Source organism: Thalassophryne amazonica, unplaced genomic scaffold (genome assembly GCF_902500255.1).
Source record: "Thalassophryne amazonica unplaced genomic scaffold, fThaAma1.1, whole genome shotgun sequence".
In the NCBI taxonomy this organism is placed as follows: domain Eukaryota; kingdom Metazoa; phylum Chordata; class Actinopteri; order Batrachoidiformes; family Batrachoididae; genus Thalassophryne; species Thalassophryne amazonica.
In genome coordinates, this window is record NW_022986258.1 from 98433 (window position 1) to 124149 (window position 25717).

Sequence of the window (25717 nt, forward strand, 5' to 3'; positions counted from 1 at the left end):
TGGCCGCACTATTGCTGAGAATTAAGCAGAAATACCAGCAGAAGTCAAATTACACAGAAATAAATCGCACAAAACAGAAAGATGATGAACCATTCGAAGACTATCGACATCGAATGGAAAAAGTTTTTAAAGTGCACAGTGGTCTTCTACCACTGAAAAATGATAGCGTGTATGGACAACAATTGAAAAATGCACTCCATGCCAACTCCAGATCAGATATCCGAGCATGGGTAGACAAACACATGATAACGTTCCCAACAGCTGGGTTACAAGAGTATGTAGACCACGCCATACATGCAGAAAGAAATCTGAAAACAAAAAAGGCAGCCCGCTACTGTATATACAAATTTGGCCCAGGCCTGGCAGTGCTCTTTGGATCTGTCGGAATTGAGACAAACTGAACAATTATTGGAGGAAGGTCTGATGACCTGTGAAAACAGAGAACATGTAGTAATGATGTCACCTAAAGATCTACACATAACTATGCTATTCACTCCATGAAAGGATGAAAGGTATGGAGCAGGATTTCTGAAAATTCCATCAGAATTACAGACAGTAGCACACCTATACACAGACAGAAAAACCACCTCTGTGTGCAGTGTAGTGCTGACCCAAAGTGCAGACAAATGGTACAGAGGAAAACCTGAGGCTGTGCCGCATATTTCACTGATAAGGGCAGACACTCAGTCCTGGAAGGACCTTGGAAGAATTGTTAAAATAGCTGAGGAAGCAACTGATTGGCATGAAGCAGATGCAATGTCGATGTGGGATTTCAGTCCATCCACAGGCTTGTATCGGAAATACAAGTTTGTAAGTGCTTGAACGACACCGGTGATACATGAAGTAGATCTGGATGATTGAAATTTAACAACATCTGTGTTGTTGACACAGGAAGATGAGACTTTATTGGCCAAACTGCCTCCTCATCTCTGGGTGAAAGCACCCACAGATGTAGGACTGTTGAAAAATATTCAGCCAGTCAAAATTAAGCCACGATCTGATTGGAGACACGGATCAAACAATATCCATTAAAACCTGAAGCAGAAAAAGGAAATGATGACTTTCTTAGGTATCTGTAATTATTGCAGAGCCTGGATTCCATGTTATGCAGAGATGGTGCAGAAGTTGCAGGATTTAATACACTCTATACCAATGGATATGACTGACAAAATACAGTGGAATAAAGAAGCTGAAGAACAGTTTACAGCTCTTAAACAAGAACTTGTGAGTTCCACAGTATTATCTCTGCCCAATTATGCCAAGCCATTCACTCTCATGGTGGACACAAAACGGGGATTCATGTGTGCAGCTACAACAACATGGTAATAAAAATAAACCAGTTGGCTATTATTCCAAACGTTTGGATACATTCTTATCGCCTGCCAGACAGACAATGAACCATTAATAGATTCTGACCTTTTATTGGATATGCAAAAACAGGCACCAGCACAGGAACGACATTTGTGGTTGAAAAATGGGGCAACCCCAAACCCCAAAGGACTTTATTGTATACATAACAAACCCATCCTACCCAAAAGCTTATTCAAAGCAGCTGCAATTGCGACACATGGGTGTGTCGACAGGGGGGATGGTATATATGGTAGACCAATACTTTACTACCTATGGATTTAATTTATACTCAAAAAATTTTTGTAAAGCCTGTGTTACCTGATTGAAACACAACCCACAGGGAAGTATAAGACCCCGGAGAGGGCAATTCCCAAAACCACAGTATCCTTTTCAAATTGTTCATATGGACTTTATTGAACTAAATCGATGTGGACCTTATCAATACAGTCTAGTATTAATTGATGCCTTTTCAAAATGGGTAGAAATTGTTCCATCACAAAAAGCAGATGCTTTAACAGTAGCAAAAGCACTGTGTAAGACAATTATTCCATATTATGGAATACCAGAGACATTGTACAGTGATAATGGAACACATTTTGTAAATGAAGTTGTACAAAGAGTAGCAGAACACATGAAAATTAAGTTAAAACATCATTGTGCTTATCACCCACACAGTGCAGGATTAGTGGAAAGGACAAAGGGCACAATAAAAATAAGATTAAGGAAATGTATGGAAGAGACAAAACGAACCTGGATTGAATGTTTGGACCTAGTAAAATTGTATATGAGAATAACACCAACACCATCAGGTTTAACACCATTTGAGATACTTTATGGACGACCATATCGTCTACCAATTTTTGACATGGATACTAAAACAGCAGATGAGGAACAAACATTAGCAAATTTTATGAAAAAGACATTAACACAGAAAGAGATAACTTAAACACATTTACTGCCGAATAATTTTGATCTCCCACAGGACGGCCTTCCAGTAGTCCAGCCAGGAGACTGGGTGTTCATCAGAGTGATTAAGAGGAAGAACTGGTCCAGTCCTCGTTGGGAAGGTCCATACCAAGTGCTGTTAACAACACCAACTGCAGTAAAGATAGCGGAGAGATCAACGTGGATACATCTAAGTCACTGTAAGATACAGCGTGTGTTGGCTGCCTCCACAGTGTAAGGGGAAGTCTGGCTACAAAGGGAGTCTATTTAATTAGCAATAGATTGTCTCAATGCCAGTGAAGCAGGGAGATCCTTGCACTATTAGGTGAGGTTGGTTAACAACACTGTATCCTAGCAATCATGACTGAACTACAGCAGACCCCGGAGCGGCGTGCTCAGCGCCGCCGCTGCCGGACTGTTGGTAGGGCAGCCGGTTGCGTTGTGATCTTAGTGTGTTTCGTGCTCCTCGGATTCCTGGCCTGGTGGTTGACCCAAGAATTGCAGCTCACTGTGGACCGAGCCAGAGAACAACGCAAGCAACGTCAGAAGAGGTTTATTCATAATGTGAATGAGACAGATGGACACCCTCATATATACCATACTAATATGTGGTACAGAGATGTTCATTTATTGGCTATGGAATTACGTTACTAATTGTTATGTTTGTTCACAAATGCCTATATCCTCAACACACCCAGCTCTGACGGCTAAACCGTACCCTGCTAGGGTGACAATGTCTTATCATACGGATGCATAATCAAACTGTATTTCGGGGGCAACAGTTCTCAGCAAATCTGATAAGATGTAACACCACTTGCCTCAGTGCAACCACTTATATGATAGGGATTTCAACAGAGGACGTACAAGCGTGCCCAAGTGCTGCTCCATTGACTAGACTGAAGGGAAACGCAAAAATATCATCACGTTAAATTGTCATCACAACGGCCATTCCCAATTTGCTTTTACGGGACAGGGAATAAAAATGTAGGTAAAATTAAGAAACGTCTGTGTACCCAAACGTATGTTTTATCAAATAATTTAAGCCTAACCAAAACATAATATGTGGATGGTACTTATCTTCATCACATTGGACGGGGATGTAATTATACAGGCTCCTGTCCATGGGGAACGGATGAATCATGTGCTTATGTTAGTAAGTTTTGCTACCACCTGTAAATGGTACTCCGGTGTATGATGACATCTATTGGCTTTATGGTTCCAGACTGTACATGAGTCTCCCACCAAATTGGGGTGGTGTGTGTGCACCTACCCAGGTGACTGACCATACATATGTGGTAAGACCTCCACAGAGAAGAATGGCAGCACCAGACGGAGGAGATTGATATACCCAGATGTGTTACCACATAATCACATGTGGGGCTCGGATGTACTAAAGGACCAAAAAATTGTGGTCTGTAGGAGATAAAATAGCACATTCATTGTTCCCCTGGATAGGAGTGGGAAAAAATTCATTAATGATTGAAACTCTGAATTATTGATTGGGTCTGTTCATGAATGTAACAAAAAAAAATAGTAGCAGCTCAAAACACTGAAATAGATGCTTTATGTACCATGGTGATGCAAAATCGCATGGTTTTAGACTTGCTTACTGGTTCACAGGGAGGAGTTTGTGTTCTGCTGAACACAACATGCTGTACTTTCATCCCAGACTCCATTCATTCAGTGGATGTGCAGGATGCATTGGAAGAGCTGAATAAACTTCGTGATGCAATGCATAAAGACACCCTAGCCGTGAACCGGTGGAATCCCTGGTCCTGGTTGACTTCAGGACCATGGTGGCAGTTACTATTGAAAATGGTGACACCAGTTATTATAGTCCTAATGCTGATTGGACTTTGCATGTGTTGTGTGATCCCTTATATCAAAACAATGGTTGGCAAAATGGTGTCAAATACATTTGTACAGTGTAATCTGGCTTTCCAACAAACTATGCCAAAATATCAAGCATTGAAACAGTCAGACCTTAGTGGAGAAAACTATAATGACTGTGTTGAGAATTATGATGATATTGAAAAGCTCACAACTCCAGTTCAAGCTTGAACTGTTGACGTGATGAGTTAACACACTCTTAGCCTATGAAGCTTTAGCTGAAAATGTAATAAGACAAGTGGTGTAGTCGAATAATACAGATAAACGGTTCATTTATACCAGTCAGCCGAAGTGACGTGTGGTGGTGGTGTGGAGATAATAGAATTTTTGACAGATTGCCTAGGAATGTGTCAGGCTACTGTGCTTTAGTGTCCCTACTCCTCCCAGTAAAAGCCATTCCCATTTTAGCGAAGGACTTGTTGACGCACCTAAAGTCTGTGGTGCCTGAAAATTGGCATAGAGTAAAAAGAGATTGGAAAGGAGAGGGAGAGCCAACATATATTGTCGCAATAGGAGTCCCCAGAGGAGTGCCTGATGATTACAAACTGGCTGATCAGATAGCAGCTGGATTTGAATCCTCCATCTGTTGGTGGTGTTCAATTAATAAGAACGTAGACAGAATAAACTACATCCACTACAACGTGCAGAAATTGGGAAATTGGACAGAGGAAGGTCTTAAAGCGGTACATTCCCAACTGGCAGCCACCTCACTGATGGCCTTCCAGAACCGCATAGCCCTGGACATGCTGCTCACTGAGAAAGGAGGAGTCTGTGCAATGTTTGGAGAACAGTGTTGCACATTCATACCGAACAACACAGCAGCCGATGGAAGCCTGACCCAGGCCATTGAGGGCCTGCGGACACTGAACAAGAAGATGAAGGATCACAGCGGCGTTAATGCCGAATTCTGGGACTCGTGGCTGGACGTGTTTGGGAAGTATCGCACTTTGGTCTCCTCTGCGCTTATATCTATAGCAGTTTTTGCTGCAATTCTGACCTTGTGTGGATGCTGTTGTATTCCTTGTCTACGTGGTCTAGTCAATAGAATGATAACCACTGCTATCTCACCAGCCAGACAAGATTCAGCTCAGGCATACCCACTTCTGGGTAACCATCCAGAAGATGACGATAATGAGACTGATGAAGAAGACAACTACGACCACTATCTTCCAGATCTGTTCCCTGATCCAGGTGATTATGGTGAACCTGACGATGACCTCAACACCAACGATAAGACCTCCCGAGTGTAAATGTATTCTTACCATTGTTTAATGACCCTGCAGCTGAAAATCTGAATAAGAAGTGGTTGCTTAGTAACAATTGTTTACTTTTAGGTGAAGATGTAATACCGTTGGAATGCATGATAAACAGGGGGGAAATGTTGGAGTGATTCTGTGGATACACTGTTTTATTTTATCATGCATGTTTTGTGTTCTCTCTGCTCTGATAAAGTGTATTGTACTGATGTGATGGGTGAAGGTTACTTAAGATATGTGACATGACGTGTTTCTGCAAGTTGTGGTATTTCTGTGTGCACGCTAAGCTCTTTTTCAGGACATGTGAAGATGACTCATGCAGGATGCAGCCGAAGCTGAGCAGTGAGATAAAGAATAGAGAATTGAATGTTCCAACCACAGTGTGATTGTGATACATCAGTCCTTGTGTCAGAAGAAGTGTGATTAATCGTTAGATGTCTTAAACACATCTTAATCGAGCCCAAGATTAAAAAGGTTCTGAACATCCTGAATGTATTGTGCAATCAGCAGTTCTGCGGCAACAGCTCACGCGCTATCACTCTTCCCCTTAGGAGCTGTACCACCCATGTATGTAGGGAAGTCCTAAATAAAAAGAGCGGGAGCGCAGGCCAGACTTTAGTGTAGCTTTGGTGTACAGCCTGACTGCACTCCTCGCGAGCTTAAATTGAATTCTATCTCTCACTTGTTTTATTGCCTGGTTGTCTCTTCCTCTTATCAAAGATACAGTATTCTAAACCCGACACCAGGTTTGATGCTGCCTTTAGGTTAGTGGAGTCAACAAGGAGCTGGAGCAGTTCTTTATCAAAGTAGCGAGAAAAAAATCTCACCAGGATGTCTCACCAGAGGACAAGTTAGGACATGTCAAGCTCTCCACAATTTCTCTGATACTTACTGGACTGGTAAGCATTGAAAGCCGAGATAGGCCTGTCCCAACTTGTCCTCTGACACGCCGAAACGGAGGTGTTCCTTTGTCTCGCTCAAACAGCGAATCGGTCGTTATGCACGAAGCCGCCGCGCGGCTTTCCATGACAAAATCTCTTGTTAAAACTGAAATGTGCCGGAAAATGGCTGATGTCCAGCTCTTGTGATAACCAGTGAAAGTGCACATGACAGTCTCGTATCCACAGAGCCATTAGCTTAGAAATGATCTGGCATTTTCTGCCTCGTCGTCGCAGCTCGGACCGCGGCGTGCCGAGCGTCCTTAAAGCCGTCCTTAAAGCCGTCCTTAAAGCTGTAGTAACAGTCCTTATTCTCTGTGAAGCCCGTAAAATTTTCACAGAAAGCCAGATAAATTTTTCGAATGGTTTCCAGGTGCCAGTCTCTAACAGCTTCTGAAAAAATTGATGGAAAAAAAACCCAAATTATTCCGCCATTTCCAGACAATGAAAATCCGACGAGGGAGCGGGACCACTCCTTCCACAAGGCGTGCTCACAGGCGAATGACATCACCGACAGGCATAGAAAAACTCACGCATGCGCACATGGGTTCAAGCTTGTCTGACATAAAAACATATGAATCAAATCCATATAGTTTTTGAAAAAAAATAAAAAGGTACGATACTTTATTGACAGAGGTAAAGGGTTAAAAGAGCAAGTCAAATTTTGTGTATTGTCATGAATTTTAATGGGTTTGAAGCCCTCTGAAACAAAGAAAATTAACTTCAAACTGTCAAGTAAAAATTCTTTGTCTCCTGTAGTATTTTGATCGGTTCTAATCCAGTAAATGTGCCAAATGGGTGCTGTGTCACTGTACAGTCAAAATACAAAATTAAGGCCTAAAGCAACTGCCAACGTTGTTCTGCTGTGCACAAAGTAACACTGTCACCAGTTTTGAAAACACATGCGCACTGAGAAACTCAAAACTGGCGTATTCACATTTAATCTGTAAAATGCTCTCACTCGTAAAACAAACTAGGGCTGCAACTAACGATTATTTTAGTAATCAATTAATCAATCGACTATTTTTTTGATTTGTCGTTTTTTGTTTATTACTTACATGTGACTTTTGCCATTATTTCTTTGAGTTATAATTAAAAGGCCTTTATCACGCAAAATCAACGTTTGAGCTTGTAATAAAGTTATGATGTTATACGAGGTCTGTTAGAAAAGTATCGGACCTTTTTAGTTTTTTCAAAAACCATATGGATTTGAATCACGTGTGATTGCATCAGCCAAGCTTGAACCTTCGTGCGCATGCGTGAGTGTTTTCACTCCTGTCGGTTGCGTCATTCACCTGTGAGCAGGCTTTGTGTGAGCAGTGGTCCACCCTCTCGTCGGATTTTTATTGCGAATAAATGTCTGAACGATTTGCAGCTTTGCTGCATCAATTTTTTTCCAGAAAGTGTGAGAGACCTCCAGGTGGACACCGTTCGGAAAATTAATATGGCTTTCAGGGACAATTTTATGGGGATTACACAGATTAAGGAGTGATCCAGACAGTTTAAAGACCACCCACAGCTGCTGAGAGCGCGCCGATCGACAGGCTCAAACCCTACTGAAACAACCAGATCATTTCCAACGTGAAGGCTTTGTTGTTCTGGGACGTCGTCTGACCTTCACAAAAAGGCAGAAGGCGTGGACATCAGTACTTTTTCGGCACATTCCACTGTTACAGGAGTTTTTTTCATGGAAAGAAAAGCGGAGGGATGCGCCACAGAGCCGTTCATGGCACGGCACAAAACCACCTCCGTGTTGGTCTCACAGGATGGCTTTGAGACGGCTGTCGGTTACTTTTCAGTCGTGTGATTATCCGAGAAATTGAGCATGAGCTGGACATGCCCCAACATGTCCTGTGAGGCTTCATCACGGCGTTGCTTTGCGCCATGCAGCTCCAACGCGCGGAACTCCTCTGTACGTCTGTCTCAATGTGCCGAAAAAGTGCTGATGTCCACGTCTTCCGCAATTCCTGTGCTAGTCAGACGACATACCGGATCAAGACAGCGTCCAGTTTAGAAATGAATGGCAAATTCCACTGTTACAGGAGTTTTTGTCATGGAAAGAGGAGCGGAGTGCCGCGCATCGCGGTGGAGCCGCATGGTGCAAAGCGACGCCATGATGAAGCCTCACAGGACATGTTGGGGCATGTCCAGCTCATGCTCAATTTCTTGGATAATCACATGACTGAAAAGCAACCGACAGCCGTCTGAAATCCACCTGAACGCCGTCCTGTGAGACCAACACGGAGGTGGTTTTGTGCTCTCAGCGCGCCGCGCTCTCAGCAGTTGTGGGCGGTCTTTAAACCATCTGGATCACTCCTTAATCTGTGTAATCCCCATAAAATCATCCCTGAAAGCCATATTAATTTTCCGAACGGTGTCCACCTGGAGGTCTCTCACAGTTTCTGGAAAAAAATTGATGCAGCAAAGATCCAAATTGTTCAGACATTTATTCGCAGTAAAAAAACGACGAGAGGGGTGGACCACTGCTCACACAAAGCCTGCTCACAGGCGAATGACGCAACCGACAGGCGTGAAAAAACTCACGCATTCGCATGAAGGTTCAAGCTTGGCTGATGCAATCACACGTGATTCAAATCCATATGGTTTTTGCAAAAAATAAGAAGGTCGGATACTTTTCTATCAGACCTCGTATTCTCATCAAAAACATACCTGGAGTAGTGTTTTATTTTATTTTGCACATACATACATTGAGCATTTTTAGATGCCTACAGCAAATATCTCAACCACTGACAACATATTACAACAAGAGTCCATTAAAGTATCTTAAAGGCCTGACTAAAGTTTAACATGTGATCTTTAATAAGATGTTTTCATGGAAAAAAAAACACAAATGTACAGTTAACTGCATTTTTTTTTTCTTGTGTAAAAACACAGCTTAGAAGTGGTTTGACAGAAACAAATTGTCATTAAACTTAAACAGGGATGAAGTGGAGGTGTAAGAGTCACTAGGTGTTCACAGGAAACACTTATTTCTATATTTATGGTCATTGTTAGTTGGTTTAATCTGTTCTGTTATTTTGTTTTATCAGATTCTTTTTGTCTGTTTCTCTAAAATTGCACTATAGCATTGTTAGTTATAATAGGTACGGTCAGCCCTAAGTCACTTCCGCGTAGTTACGGCCGCCATTTTGGGTCGCTGCTGAAAACAAACTGTACGCACACTCACAACCATTGTTGATATCATCATCTTTACTGCTGTTTATTCACAAAGGCCTGCTGATTTGGTCATGCCAAATGGTGTAGGTACAGTCGGACATCAATCAATCAACTTTTTTCTTATATAGCGCCAAATCACAACAAACAGTCGCCCCAAGGCGCTCCATATTGCAAGGCAAGGCCATACAATAACCATGAAAAACCCCAACGGTCAAAACGACCCCCTATGAGCAAGCACTTGGCCACAGTGGGAAGGAAAAACTCCCTTTTAACAGGAAGAAACCTCCAGCAGAACCAGGCTCAGGGAGGGGCAGTCTTCTGCTGAGACTGGTTGGGGCTGAGGGAAAGAACCAGGAAAAAGACATGCTGTGGAGGGGGGCAGAGATCGATCACTAATGATTAAATGCAGAGTGATGCATACGGAGCAAAAAAAGAAAGAAACAGTGCATCATGGGAACCACCCCACAGTCTACGTCTAAAGCAACATAACCAAGGGATGGTCCAGGGTTACCCGATCCAGCCCTAACTATAAGCCTTAGCGAAAAGGAAAGTTTTAAGCCTAATCTTAAAAGTAGAGAGGGTATCTGTCTCCCTGATCTGAATTGGGAGCTGGTTCCACAGGAGAGGAGCCTGAAAGCTGAAGGCTCTGCCTCCCATTCTACTCTTACAAACCCTAGGAACTACAAGTAAGCCTGCAGTCTGAGAGCGAAGCGCTCTAATGGGGTAATATGGTACTACGAGGTCCCTAAGATAAGATGGGACATGATTATTCAAAACCTTATAAGTAAGAAGAAGAATTTTAAATTCTGTTCTAGAATTAACAGGAAGCCAATGAAGAGAGGCCAATATGGGTGAGATATGCTCTCTCCTTCTAGTCTCCGTCAGTACTCTAGCTGCAGCATTTTGAATTAACTGAAGGCTTTTTAGGGAACTTTTAGGACAACCTGATAATAATGAATTACAATAGTCCAGCCTAGAGGAAATAAATGCATGAATTAGTTTTTCAGCATCACTCTGAGACAAGACCTTTCTGATTTTAGAGATATTGCATAAATGCAAAAAGGCAGTCCTACATATTTGTTTAATATGCGCTTTGAATGACATATCCTGATCAAAAATAACTCCAAGATTTCTCACAGTATTACTAGAGATCAGGGAAATGCCATCCAGAGTAACGATCTGGTTAGACACCATGCTTCTAAGATTTGTGGGGCCAAGTACAATAACTTCAGTTTTATCTGAGTTTAAAAGCAGGAAATTAGAGGTCATCCATGTCTTTATGTCTGTAAGACAATCCTGCAGTTTAGCTAATTGGTGTGTGTGTCCTCTGGCTTCATGGATAGATAAAGCTGGGTATCATCTGCGTAACAATGAAAATTTAAGCAATACCGTCTAATAATACTGCCCAAGGGAAGCATGTATAAAGTGAATAAAATTGGTCCTAGCACAGAACCTTGTGGAACTCCATAATTAACTTTAGTCTGTGAAGAAGATTCCCCATTTACATGAACAAACTGTAATCTATTAGACAAATATGATTCAAACCACCGCAGCGCAGTGCCTTTAATACCTATGACATGCTCTAATCTCTGTAATAAAATTTTATGGTCAACAGTATCAAAAGCAGCACTGAGGTCCAACAGAACAAGCACAGAGATGAGTCCACTGTCCGAAGCCATAAGAAGATCATTTGTAACCTTCACTAATGCTGTTTCTGTACTATGATGAATTCTAAAACCTGACTGAAACTCTTCAAATAGACTATTCCTCTGCAGGTGATCAGTTAGCTGTTTTACAACTACCCTTTCAAGAATTTTTGAGAGAAAAATCAGGGACATCCGGGTCCCTGATGTGCGCGCACATAGCAACACAGATAGTAACGAGCGAGCCGCTGAAAACAAACCGCTGTCGCGTTCATTTCCTCCTTGACGTCCATTGCACTGTCATTGTTCTGCCACATTTTTTTTCTACTTAATATACACCAGTTTTCACAGCAAATGCCATGATCGTGTGTGGAACGCTACAGCCGCAGCCAAAGCAGAAATGTGAAGCGTCTTGACCAGCCACGCCCCAGGCCAATGAGGGCAAAGTCGAAGCTTCATTTCGGCTCACCTCCTGCAGCTGCCTCTCTTGGTGAACCTGCTACATATATTAAGTAGACAAAACCGTGGCAGAACGATGCGAGCACGATGGACGTCAAGTAGGAAATGAGCACAACAGCGGTTTGTTTTCAGCGGCTCGCTGGTTACTATGCGCGTTTCTATGTGTGCGCGTATCAGGGACCATACCTATTACTATTATTGTTGTTGTTGCTATTATTATTATTAATATATAAATAAAAATAAACAAAATTACAATTTGTATTACATTTGACCCTTTTACGACAATAAATGCTGAGCCATTTATTATTATACAGAAAACAAATGCACACAAACGTGCTGAGATGTGAACAGCTTAATGCTAACGTTAACATTGAAAACGCCATAGACATGCCAACGTGTTAGCATCGGCCCCGTTTTTAAGTTATAAAATACATCTATCAACTGTTTCAGAAGACCCTAACAGGTCGGTTTAATATAAAAAAGGTAAATATTACTCACAGACATATGCTCTTTAGGGTTTTAGCGGGGAAAAATTAAGATAAAGCGAAATAAAACAAAGAACCAACGAAGCAGCAGATCAAAGCACTGCTTCATTGGTTCAAAACAAAGCCAGGCCCTGCTCTACATGGGGAAGATCTGCCAATGTTCCCACGAAAACAGGGAGGAGAAGGACCGTGGCTCATGGCAAGCAGTAAACAGAGCGCAGAGGAGTGAAAATTCACACAGTCCCTTCCTCCGCGGTGCAGCGCCCTCCACGCTGACATTGCTGCTGCTTTGATTACCGCAGAATGGGATGTTGCTTTGACAGTGAGACTCTCATATTTCCGCCCCAAAACACGCATGACACCACGTGCGTGTGCATATGTGTGGTTAAATTTTCCAAATGACAGAAATCCGTCGTGGTGATGGAGAAATTTTAACCCATGACCTAAAGTTCTGACTATTGCAGTGCACAGAGCACTGGGGGAAAGTTCTCTTACAGCTGCTAAAATTCTCCTCACAGCGAGCCACGTGCCGAGCGCTGTAGGATAGGGAGACCCAGGCCAGCTTACCCCACTAGATTTTCAAATTTATAACGCTCTGAAACACTACTGCCTGCATTTTGAGGGCCAAATTATGCGAAGAAAAGCCATAGTTTTTTTTTATTATCTTTGTTACAGCCTTACTTTAAAGCCAACAGAAACAAGGCATCAGGCCAAAACACAGAACAGTGTAGACATGTGTCAGGAACATCAGAACTGCTAATTTATACACAGCAGTTTATTCAAGAAAATCCTTATGTGTTTTTTATCTTACTTGAAATAATTTGTAATTAAAATAGTTTTAAGTAAAACAAAAAAAAAGAAAAGATTCTTTAGAAATCTTTGATGTTTGTCTGTAAATTAAAACCATGATGATTGATTCCTTCATTTAATGTTAAAATAAAGAAAAGTGTTTTTTTTTTAAATAATAAGATAGTTGCTGTTTGAAGAGCCTTTGTTTTATTTAGAAGCGTAGCAGCAGGTGTGAGTTTGCAAAGATGAGAGGTGAGCTGGACTTCAGCACATTTAACCAGATGAAGGTCTCCTCTGCAGGTTCAACCTCAAATTGGTGGCATTTTTGGAAAGACTTTCGTCACATTTTGAAACACAGAGATGTTCTCTTCTTCTGTCTGGACATCAGATTTTGGTATATTTATTAGACTAAAGCCCCTTTCACACTGGAGCAAATGTAGAACTGCATATTGCGGTGCGTTTAGTTTAAATACGCCTGAAATGTGCGCGTACTCACCCTTTTTCCGTGTTCGTAGGTTTGCTTGCAACTGCGTATTTGCTTTTTAATGTGTGTGCACAGTCGCGTGCAGTCCTTGCCACTATTTAAAACCAGTTCAACTCTTTTTCAGTTCCTTCCTGCCGGCTGTGCAGAACACGTCACTGCACTTGGAAAACAGTGGACTGTATCATGAGGTTTTTACAATTTCATTACTGCCACATATGTAGCCAAAGCTGCTATTTTCTGTGGAAGAGCGCTCTGTTCTTTACTGCACGGTGTGGTGCACGTCACAGAGTCATTTAACATTATTTTATTTTATTTTATTTATTTATTTATTTATTTTTTGTCTTTGTGGCTCATTTTCCAGATGCTGCTGAGTCTGACTGTGGTAAAGGCTGCTGTGAATGAAGAGCTGTGACTCTAAACTTTTAAAGCTCCAGTTTCTCTGATCAGGTCTGCTGATTTGATCAGACGTGATCCATCAGGACATGTGATGATCGCACCGACATGCAGTGACGAGGCTTTTATTTTACAGTCACAGGTTTGATCACACCTGAGAGACAGAGACAGAGAGAGAGAGAGAGAGAGAGAGAGAGAGAGAGAGAGAGAGAGAGAGAGAGAGAGAGAGAGAGTGACCGACCTGCTGTTTGTGTTCTGTTTCTGGATTTCTGAGTTGATGTTCGATTCCCTGTTCTGAGCACACAGAGGTGCTGTGACTGTGTGATCATGTTCTCCAGCTGATTCACTCTGGATTCACGCACTCAGTTTTTGGATGTGTACAGTAGCGTCATGTTGCAGTAACGCTGTGCTGTGTGGACCTGCTTAAAACTGCATATTTTCTGTGTCCAGCGCTCTACACTGAAGAAAATTAAACATGTTTCATTTAATTTTCAAAACTCGGCATAGAGCTGCTCAACTTGGCATACATAGCTCTACATTTGTGCCAGTGTGTGCAAAGCTGTGTGCTTCATAGCTTAGCATACGAGGGCTGTCCGTAAAGTAACGGTCCTTTTTATTTTTTTCAAAAACTATATGGATTTCATTCATATGTTTTTATGTCAGACATGCTTGAACCCTCGTGCGCATGCGTGAGTTTTTCCACGCCTGTCGGTGACGTCATTCGCCTGTGAGCACTCCTTGTGGGAGGAGTCGTCCAGCCCCTCGTCGGAATTCCTTTGTCTGAGAAGTTGCTGAGAGACTGGCGCTTTGTTTGATCAAAATTTTTTCTAAACCTGTGAGACACATCGAAGTGGACACGGTTCGAAAAATTAAGATGGTTTTCAGTGAAAATTTTAACAGCTGATGAGAGATTTTGAGGTGATACTGTCGCTTTAAGGACTTTTCACGGTGCGAGACGTCGCGCAGCGCTCTCAGGCGCCGTCGTCAGCCTGTTTCAAGCTGAAAACCTCCACATTTCAGGCTCTATTGATCCAGGACGTCGTGAGAGAACAGAGAAGTTTCAGAAGAAGTCGGTTTCAGCATTTTATCCAGATATTCCACTGTTAAAGGAGATTTTTTTAATGAAAGACGTGCGGACGGGTCCGTGCGGACGGGTCCGTGCGGGCGGATTGCAGCGTCGGCTCGCAGCCGCCGCGACGCCCCGCCACAGGAAAAACACCTCTGGTTTTTCCTGTGCCGCCGCGCCGCGTCAGCTGCGTCCCGACGCGCGGACCCGTCCGCACGTCTTTCATTAAAAAAATCTCCTTTAACAGTGGAATATCCAGATAAAATGCTGAAACCGACTTCTTCTGAAACGTCTCTGTTCTCTCACGACGTCCTGGATCAATAGAGCCTGAAATGTGGAGGTTTTCAGCTTGAAACAGGCTGACGACGGCGCCTGAGAGCGCTGCGCGACGTCTCGCACCGTGAAAAGTCCTTAAAGCGACAGTCTCACCTCAAAATCTCTCATCAGCTGTTAAAATTTTCACTGAAAACCAGCTTAATTTTTCGAACCGTGTCCACTTCGATGTGTCTCACAGGTTTAGAAAAAATTTTGATCAAACAAAGCGCCAGTCTCTCAGCAACTTCTCAGACAAAGGAATTCCGACGAGGGGCTGGACGACTCCTCCCACAAGGAGTGCTCACAGGCGAATGACGTCACCGACATGCGTGGAAAAACTCACGCATGCGCACGAGGGTTCAAGCATGTCTGACGTAAAAACATATGAATGAAATCCATATAGTTTTTGAAAAAAATAAAAAGGACCTATACTTTACGGACAGACCTCGTATAGAGATGAAGTGTGACAAACTAGATTTTAAGGTTCTGCTACTAACCTATAAAATTATTCATAGACTGGCACCTCCCTACCTAGCTGACCTAATTAAACCTTACATACCGGCCCGGGCTTTACATTCTCAGGGTGCAGGACTACTTTGTGTCCCTAAGGAGAATAAGAAGTCTGCAGGTCACAGAGCTTTCTCTTATCGTGCCCCTGTTCTGTGGAATGATCTCCCTGCATCAATAAAACAGTCAGATTCTGTGGAGATTTTCAAGTCCAGACTTAAGACACATTTATTTTCCCTTTCATATGGATAGCATACTGGTACAGTTTTGTTTTACGCTTTTTACACTTTTAATTCATTTATTAGTAATTGGAGCGGGCTGCGGCCTCAACTTTACCTAAATTCTGGGTCTTTTAGTGAAGTTTAGGGCTAGTGGCTGGCGATCACCTTAGTATTTCTTCTGTTTTTCTTGTTTAATGTTGACAAATTATACAGTATTTCTTGTCTTTCTGATGCCTGATTCTGTTTTTTCTCTGTTTAAGGTGCAGCTCCATCCAGAGATGGGAGTTGTGTTTGTGTTGGTGATCCTCCTGTCCTGTGCACCAATAGCAATTCTTGTATATTCGTCCGTGAATTATTTCTGTAATTTATGTCTGTATCATGGTCCAAGCAGAGGGTCACCCCTTTGAGTCTGGTCTGCTTGAGGTTTCTTCCTCAGAGGGAGTTTTTCCCTTACCACTGTTGCTCTGGGGGTTGGTAAGGTTAGACCTTACCTGTGTGAAGCGCCTTGAGGCAACTCTGTTGTGATTTGGCGCTATATAAAGGAAATAAATTGAAATTAAAATTGAAATTGAATTCCTTCCCACTGTCGCCAAGTGCTTGCTCACAGGGGGTCGTTTTGACCGTTGGGGTTTTTCTGTAATTATTGTATGGCTTTTGCCTTACAATATAAAGCGCCTTGGGGCAACTGTTTGTTGTGATTTGGCGCTATATAAATAAAATTGATTTGATTTGAAACTGCTAGCATAGCTTAGCACATAGAGATGAAGCGTGACAAACTGCTAGCATAGCTTAGCACATAGAGCTTTTTGACAGCTCTTGCTTGCCTCTACTGGTGGTTGGCTCTCACTGCGGTATTGTATCACTTCCTGTTCCGGAGCACAGCGGTGTTTTGCTGTATCTGTTAGCTGTTTAATCTGTGCAGTTAGATTGATCTAGTTAACTAGATAACGATTTGCTTCACAGTGTAATCTTCACGTGCCTTAACTAAAGCACTCCCTCTGCTGAATCACCTCTAAATTATTTACACATTATTCACTTTGTGTGTTTGTAGGAATCCGCTAGCTTAGCGCAGCTACTAGCTCTTAGCCGGTTTAGCATGGCAGCTTCTCCTGTCTCTCCTGCACTTTTCTGCTCTGGGTGTGAAATGTTTAGTTATTCCTCGGCCTCCTTTAGCAGTAATGGTACTTGTAATAAGTGTAGCTTATTCGTAGCTTTGGAGGCCAGGCTGGGCGAATTGGAGACTCGGCTCCGCACCGTGGAAAATTCTACAGTTAGCCAGGCCCCTGTAGTCGGTGCGGACCAAGGTAGCTTAGCCGCCATTAGTTTCCCTCTGGCAGATCCCGAGCAGCCGGGAAAGCAGGCTGACTGGGTGACTGTGAGGAGGAAGCGTAGTTCTAAACAGAAGCCCCGTGTACACCGCCAACCCGTTCACATTTCTAACCATTTTTCCCCACTCGACAACACACCCGTCGAGGATCAAACTCTGGTTATTGGTGACTCTGTTTTGAGAAATGTGAAGTTAGTGACACCAGCAACCATAGTCAATTGTCTTCCGGGGGCCAGAGCAGGCGACATTGAAGGAAATTTGAAACTGCTGGCTAAGGCTAAGCGTAAATTTGGTAAGATTGTAATTCACGTCGGCAGTAATGACACCCGGTTATGCCAATCGGAGGTCACTAAAATTAACATTGAATCGGTGTGTAACTTTGCAAAAACAATGTCGGACTCTGTAGTTTTCTCTGGGCCCCTCCCCAATCGGACCGGGAGTGACATGTTTAGCCGCATGTTCTCCATAAATTGTTGGCTGTCTGAGTGGTGTCCAAAAAATGAGGTGGGCTTCATAGATAATTGGCAAAGCTTCTGGGGAAAACCTGGTCTTGTTAGGAGAGACGGCATCCATCCCACTTTGGATGGAGCAGCTCTCATTTCTAGAAATCTGGCCAATTTTCTTAAATCCTCCAAACCGTGACTATCCAGGGTTGGGACCAGGAAGCAGAGTTGTAGTCCTACACACCTCTCTGCAGCTTCTCTCCCCCTGCCATCCCCTCATTACCCCATCCCCGAAGAGACGGTGTCTGCTCCCAGACTACCAATAACCAGCAAAAATCTATTTAAGCATAAAAATTCAAAAAGAAAAAATAATATAGCACCTTCAACTGCACCACAGACTAAAACAGTTAAATGTGGTCTATTAAACATTAGGTCTGTCTCTTCTAAGTCCCTGTTGGTAAATGATATAATAATTGATCAACATATTGATTTATTCTGCCTAACAGAAACCTGGTTACAGCAGGATGAATATGTTAGTTTAAATGAGTCAACTCCCCCGAGTCACACTAACTGTCAGAATGCTCGTAGCACGGGCCGGGGCGGAGGATTAGCAGCAATCTTCCATTCCATCTTATTAATTAATCAAAAACCCAGACAGAGCTTTAATTCATTTGAAAGCTTGACTCTTAGTCTTGTCCATCCAAATTGGAAGTCCCAAAAACCAGTTTTATTTGTTATTATCTATCGTCCTCCTGGTCGTTACTGCGAGTTTCTCTGTGAACTTTCAGACCTTTTGTCTGACTTAGTGCTTAGCTCAGATAAGATAATTATAGTGGGCGATTTTAACATCCACACAGATGCTGAGAATGACAGCCTCAACACTGCATTTAATCTATTATTAGACTCTATTGGCTTTGCTCAAAATGTAAATGAGTCCACCCACCACTTTAATCATATCTTAGATCTTGTTCTGACTTATGGTATGGAAATAGAAGACTTAACAGTATTCCCTGAAAACTCCCTTCTGTCTGATCATTTCTTAATAACATTTACATTTACTCTGATGGACTACCCAGCAGTGGGGAATAAGTTTCATTACACTAGAAGTCTTTCAGAAAGCGCTGTAACTAGGTTTAAGGATATGATTCCTTCTTTATGTTCTCTAATGCCATATACCAACACAGTGCAGAGTAGCTACCTAAACTCTGTAAGTGAGATAGAGTATCTCGTCAATAGTTTTACATCCTCACTGAAGACAACTTTGGATGCTGTAGCTCCTCTGAAAAAGAGAGCTTTAAATCAGAAGTGCCTGACTCCGTGGTATAACTCACAAACTCGCAGCTTAAAGCAGATAACCCGTAAGTTGGAGAGGAAATGGCGTCTCACTAATTTAGAAGATCTTCACTTAGCCTGGAAAAAGAGTCTGTTGCTCTATAAAAAAGCCCTCCGTAAAGCTAGGACATCTTACTACTCATCACTAATTGAAGAAAATAAGAACAACCCCAGGTTTCTTTTCAGCACTGTAGCCAGGCTGACAAAGAGTCAGAGCTCTATTGAGCCGAGTATTCCTTTAACTTTAACTAGTAATGACTTCATGACTTTCTTTGCTAATAAAATTTTAACTATTAGAGAAAAAATTACTCATAACCATCCCAAAGACATATCTCACCCATATTGGCCTCTCTTCATTGGCTTCCTGTTAATTCTAGAATAGAATTTAAAATTCTTCTTCTTACTTATAAGGTTTTGAATAATCAGGTCCCATCTTATCTTAGGGACCTCTTAGTACAATATCACCCCAATAGAGCGCTTCGCTCTCAGACTGCAGGCTTACTTGTAGTTCCTAGGGTTTGTAAGAGTAGAATGGGAGGCAGAGCCTTCAGCTTTCAGGCTCCTCTCCTGTGGAACCAGCTCCCTATTTGGATCAGGGAGACAGACATCCTCTCTACTTTTAAGATTAGGCTTAAAACTTTCCTTTTTGCTAAAGCTTATAGCTAGGGTGGATCAGGTGACCCTGAACCATCCCTTAGTTATGCTGCTATATACGTAGACTGCTGGGGGGTTCCCATGATGCACTGTTTCTTTCTTTTTTTGCTCTGTATGCACCACTCTGCATTTAATCATTAGTGATTGATCTCTGCTCCCCTCCACAGCATGTCTTTTTCCTGGTTCTCTCCCTCAGCCCCAACCAGTCCCAGCAGAAGACTGCCCCTCCCTGAGCCTGGTTCTGCTGGAGGTTTCTTCCTGTTAAAAGGGAGTTTTTCCTTCTCACTGTCACCAAGTGCTTGCTCATAGGGGGTCATTTTGACCGTTGGGGTTTTTACGTAATTATTGTATGGCCTTGCCTTACAATATAAAGCGCCTTGGGGCAACTGTTTGTTGTGATTTGGCACTATATAAATAAAATTGATTGATAGAGATGAAGTGTGACAAACTGCTAGCATAGCTTAGCACATAGAGATGAAGCGTGGACAAACTGCTAGCATAACTTAGCACATAGAGATGAAGCGTGGACAAACTGCTAGCATAGCTTAGCACATAGACATGAAGCATGGACAAACTGCTAGCATAGCTTAGCACATAGAGATGAAGCATGGACAAACTGCTAGCATAGCTTAGCACATAGAGATGAAGCATAGACAAACTGCTAGCATAGCTTAGCACATAGAGATGAAGCGTGGACAAAATGCTAGCATAGCTTAGCACATAGAGATGAAGCGTGGACAAAATGCTAGCATAGCTTAGCATATAGAGATGAAGCGTGACACACTGCTAGCATAGCTTAGCACACAGAGATGAAGCGTGACAAACTGCTAGCATAGCTTAGCACACAGAGATGAAGCGTGACAAACTGCTAGCATAGCTTAGCATATAGAGATGAAGCGTGACAAACTGCTAGCATAACTTAGCACACCGAGATGAAGCGTGACAAACTGCTAGCATAGCTTTGCACACAGAGATGAAGCGTGACAAACTGCTAGCATAGCTTTGCACACAGAGATGAAGCGTGACAAACTGCTAGCATAGCTCTGCACACAGAGATGAAGTGTGACACACTGCTAGCATAGCTTAGCACATAGAGATGAAGCCGTGACAAACTGCTAGCATAGCTTAGCACATAGAGGTGAAGCCATGACACACTGCTAGCATAGCTTAGCACACAGAGATGAAGCCGTGACAAACTGCTAGCATAGCTTAGCACATAGAGGTGAAGCCATGACACACTGCTAGCATAGCTTAGCACATAGAGATGAAGCCGTGACAAACTGCTAGCATAGCTTAGCACATAGAGGTGAAGCCATGACACACTGCTAGCATAGCTTAGCACATAGAGATGAAGCCGTGACAAACTGCTAGCATAGCTTAGCACACAGAGATGAAGTGTGGACAAACTGCTAGCATAGCTTAGCACATAGAGATGAAGTGTGACAAAGTGCTAGCATAGCTTAGCACACAGAGATGAAGTGTGGACAAACTGCTAGCATAGCTTAGCACATAGAGATGAAGTGTGACAAAGTGCTAGCATAGCTTAGCACACAGAGATGAAGTGTGGACAAACTGCTAGCATAGCTTAGCACATAGACAGCAGACAGAACACGTGTGGTCAGTTATGTTACTGAGACTACCTCACATTATGAGTGACAGTAGGTTTATTTGTTTGTTGATTAAATTGGCCAAAACAACAACATTTTGCAATTTAGAACAAAAAACTACAACTTCCCAAAATTGTAACCAAATTTATAGGAGAGAAAAAAAAGAAGGAGCAGCTGAAAGTGGCTTCTAACATGCAGACCTGGCAACGCTGGAAGTCTTCCAACACTGACCTGAAGAAAATGCGCTCGCTGCGGAGCGGCTTGGTCCTTACAGACGTAAACCAGAATCCTCCTCACTGTCTCCATGCTGAAACTGTGAGAAAGGTCAAGAAAGAGTCGTGTTATACTCTGACCTTTGACCTGCAGTTCCTCTAGTGGATGGAACTTCTGCGACGACATGAGGAGAACTTGTTGTGTGGGCCGCCGAAGAGGAGGTACTGCTGGCCCACCACCACCAGAGGGCGCCCTGTCTGGAGTGCGGGCTCCAGGCACCAGAGGGCGCTGTCGCCTCACAGGAGCAGCCAGGGTGACAGCTGTCACCCATCACCTGAGACGAGACAGCTGATATCAATCAACAGGGAGGTATATCAGCAGGACGGCATCTCCACCTCATTGCCGAGATATCGTTTTACCAAGGAGGTAACGTATCCAGCCGATTATATCAACCTTAATTACCTTTTGCCTTTATACAGAGAGAGAGAAGAGCAGCAGGAAACAGTATTTGGATAAGTACTCACACTCCTGCACTTTAGTATTTTCCTGACAAGAGGTGGAGGTGGTGTTCCACCCTGTGTGTTGCTGGGTGCAGCCGCACCCACACCTGACTGTTTCTGTTCCTTGCCAGCAGTACCGGATCCGACGAGCGGAGGCAGTGGCCACCTGGGGTTCGGGACTTGGCGGCTCCAGTATCCCCGGGGTTCGGTGGCAGAGGAAATCGGGTGGTTCCGGTTCGACTCGGACAGACGTCTCCTATCGTCGAGCCTGCCCACACGACACCTTTGGAATTCAGTTACTGCTGTATTTGTAATCTGTTGTGTTTGTTGTGTGAATTCACAACAGTAAAACTTTATGATTTGACTTTCTCCATTGTCCGTTCATTTGCGCCCCCTGTTGTGGGTCCGTGTTCCTACACTTTCCCAACAGAACTCCCACGTTATGTTTGGGTTATCTGTTACGTCTGCATTTGTAAGTCCTGTTTGAGGTCTAAAAGTCCCTGATGGGAGAGGCGGGGTCACCATGTACAAAAGGTCAAATGTCTCAGCTGGTGGATTCAGTTCATTCATTCAGGAGGAAGCAGAAACTCTGCCTGAAATGATTTACCGACTGGCTGCACAAATTATAAAAATAAACGCCAGCTTTAAATAAGTGCCAGTGTTCCGATCAAAAGGTCCCCCCTAAAAATGGGTCCGCCCTGCCTTCCTCGTGCATGCGTCATTTGGGAACACAGCAGCTCGTCTGAGTCTGACTCTCTGACTCTCTGAGTCAGACTCTCTAAGGCTGAGTCTCTAAACCCAAAACAATCCAATGGATTAATGTGATTATTAACCATCAGACAACAAAGTAAAACCTCTTAAATCATTTGTAAAGTCAGTTTTAAGCAGAAACGAGCCGATAATTGCCCCATTTCTCTACTCACACACCAAAATGACGTAGGCGCAGCAGCTGCCTGTCAGACGTCTGGCGTGCAACTGTGATGCTCTGATTGGTCTGCCATCTTTTATTATAAAATAAAGCTGAATTTATGTGGAAATGATTGTAGTACTGAAGCTTCAGATATCTGTCGCTGAGACAGTTTGAAGCAGAAACGAGGATTTAATCAATGAATCTCAGCTGACACTTAGAAATGATGCTGCTGACACATGCGTAGTGTATGCAGGGTGGACCGATTTTTAGGGGGGACCGTTTGGTCGGCGACACGGACATTATGTATGTTGGTCGAGTCAGTCTTTCTTCTTCTAAGTCTACTGAGGAGTGGTACCTTAAAATCCTAAAGCCTGATTTATGCTTCTGCAGCTCTGTAACTCTGTGGCCAAACGATGTTGACATGCACGTGACACTTTTAAAGTTCTCCATCATGTCTTTTGCAGTTTCTCTGGATTATGCTTTTTCTGGATTAATTTGTCCCTCAATGAGCTCTTCTTTCTACAATCAATCTCCAAACCAAAGGTAAGGTGTACAAGTTTCCTCCATGAATTGTGGGTCATTTGAGTGACTTTTTCTGCCGCTGTGTTGTGAAGTTTGTGGACTTTTCTGCCAAACACATTTGTTCCATGATCGAAATGCAATTGGCAAACACACTGCAAAAACTTTTAAAATATGATGGGAGAGGAAGGAGTGAAAACGTAAAAGTGACAAATCACAGCCCTTCGCAGTCTCAGATTTAGCAGGTGTACATCAGGCTGCAGGTCATGTGTCTGAGCACGATTTGAAAAAATAATCTGCTGGGCTTTTAATTACAGAAATACAGCACCAGCTTTCCTCGAATCGGTGCGTGTCAATGCTGAACTTCATTTCAGCTCTCTGTTACTGGGCACATCCAGACTGCTCTGTCTCAGTAACATGCGAGGGGTTTTTAATGGAAATGAATTGTGATTGGACAGGACGTTTTGTCCAATGTGAGCAAAAATCTGTTATATACTATGTTTATTACATGGAAAAGCATATAAAAGCATTGGGAGTTTTGACTGTGTCTGAATATCCAGTTTATACGATGACGGTTTAGGTGACTTTCGCTGTACCTACTTGGACTTTTATTACTGAGATGTCATCAGCAATCTGACTGATGACACGTTCTGCACCCATCCAGCCGCCAAGAAGCTGTAGGCATCCAAACTTTTATATATCTTCGGGGCTTCTCCTGTGTAGGGTGATGGAGTATTGATAAAGTAGCTGAAAATCTCTGGATACCGCAAGTCTAGTTTCCGCTCAATATCGCTAAAACTGGTGAACTTCTCAAGGGAAATATTGCAGGGGTCCACGTTGAGTCTTTGTATTTTCTCTAACTATCTCTTGTGATGTTCAGGATCAAGTACTTTTGCTATATCGTGATGCTATACAAATTAGCTTGGCCGTTCGCCAACAATCCAGCATGGGCCATGCAGTGGTGCAGACGGAGCTTGCTGTCCAGTATGGTGGTGGATACAAAAATGTGTGTTGCATGTATCATCAGTGCACGTTGTCTATCGTGGTGAACGCCGCTCCTTTACCTACAAAACATGGCGGCCGGCCACCTGTTCACTCTAAAGCACAGTTGTTGTTTTAGCAAAAAAAAGAAAAAAAACAAAACACAGACTTCAGAAAGATGATTTACACATTTAAATTTACAAACAATAAATTAAAATATAACATTATTATCTTTTTAATAATTATTTGGAAATTAATTAATTATTAAATGTATTGCAGACTTTTTCATAATCAATTAATTGTTTTCAGTAGGTGTTTTATTTATCTATTTATTGGGCTCATATTCTGTGATTCCACCTTCTTAAATATGAAGTAGTTTCCGGATTTATAATTAATTTCTTTACTCCTCTCAGACAATTAATTAATATCTTTGTGTTGTGGACAAAACAAAACGTGAGGACGTCATCTTGGGTTCTGGAAAACATTAATCAACATTTTCACCATTTTCTGACATTTTCTGGATCAAACAAACTCACTGGTTAATTGATTCCGAAAATAATGGTAACTTGCAGCACCTGTCAGACACGCAAGATTAGAAATATAGGAAGTACAGGGATGCACAAGTACACTGAGTACTTCTGTCCTGAAGTGAAGGACAGTACTGTTCTTCAGTAGTACAGAAGTACCACTCGTGCTTTGAGCAGCAGGTTTTTGCCTGTGTGACCGCTCAATGTAAATAATGACGTCATAAAACACGCCTGAACATGACATTTCTTTTTGTGACCATCAACACTCACACTAAAGTGAAGACCTTGACTCGTGTCGCTGATTAATGATTTGACGTGAGCGTGAAAAGGTGAAAGAACCAAAGCTTCAGTCCTACCTGTAGAGTAACGGTTACTAACTGTCACCAACGGTCACCGGCGGAGGGGGAAGCGTCCACAACACAAAGTTCTTGTCACACTCACTCACGTCCTGCAACAAGACGGAAATCAGCCTTCTCGTCACTGGTGACTTTCACAATAAAAGGTCGCCCGCCCGCTGATCAACATTTCTTTTCTCTTATTCCCTCCGTGGTCATGTTAAAGTCAAACACTTAAGCACAAATCCAGAACGGTTTTTGTTTTCTCTGATTTGTGTATTTTTAACCAACTGATGCGTTCACTGTGACTGTTGAAATTCACAACAGATGTTACACATTTCGACATCAGCGCTTATATTGTAAGGCAAAGCCATACAATAATTATGTAAAACCCCAACGGTCAAAACGACCCCCTGTGAGCAAGCACTTGGCTACAGTGGGAAGGAAAAAC

General features: G+C 42.7%; 1 protein-coding gene across 1 annotated transcript in view; it reads right to left on the minus strand.

The window, feature by feature from the left end:
• LOC117505872 (nucleoside diphosphate-linked moiety X motif 17-like) overlaps positions 1 to 25303 on the minus strand; it is a 47643-nt gene extending 22340 nt beyond the window's left edge. Inside the window, exons 1-2 of the mRNA XM_034165403.1 lie at positions 25288 to 25303; positions 21513 to 21594 (exon numbers count right to left, since the gene is read on the minus strand). Coding sequence (XP_034021294.1) covers positions 21513 to 21587 — 75 coding nt within the window. The 5' untranslated portion in view covers positions 21588 to 21594; positions 25288 to 25303. The remainder of the gene's footprint in view (positions 1 to 21512; positions 21595 to 25287) is intronic.
• Between the last annotated feature and the right edge of the window lie 414 nt (positions 25304 to 25717).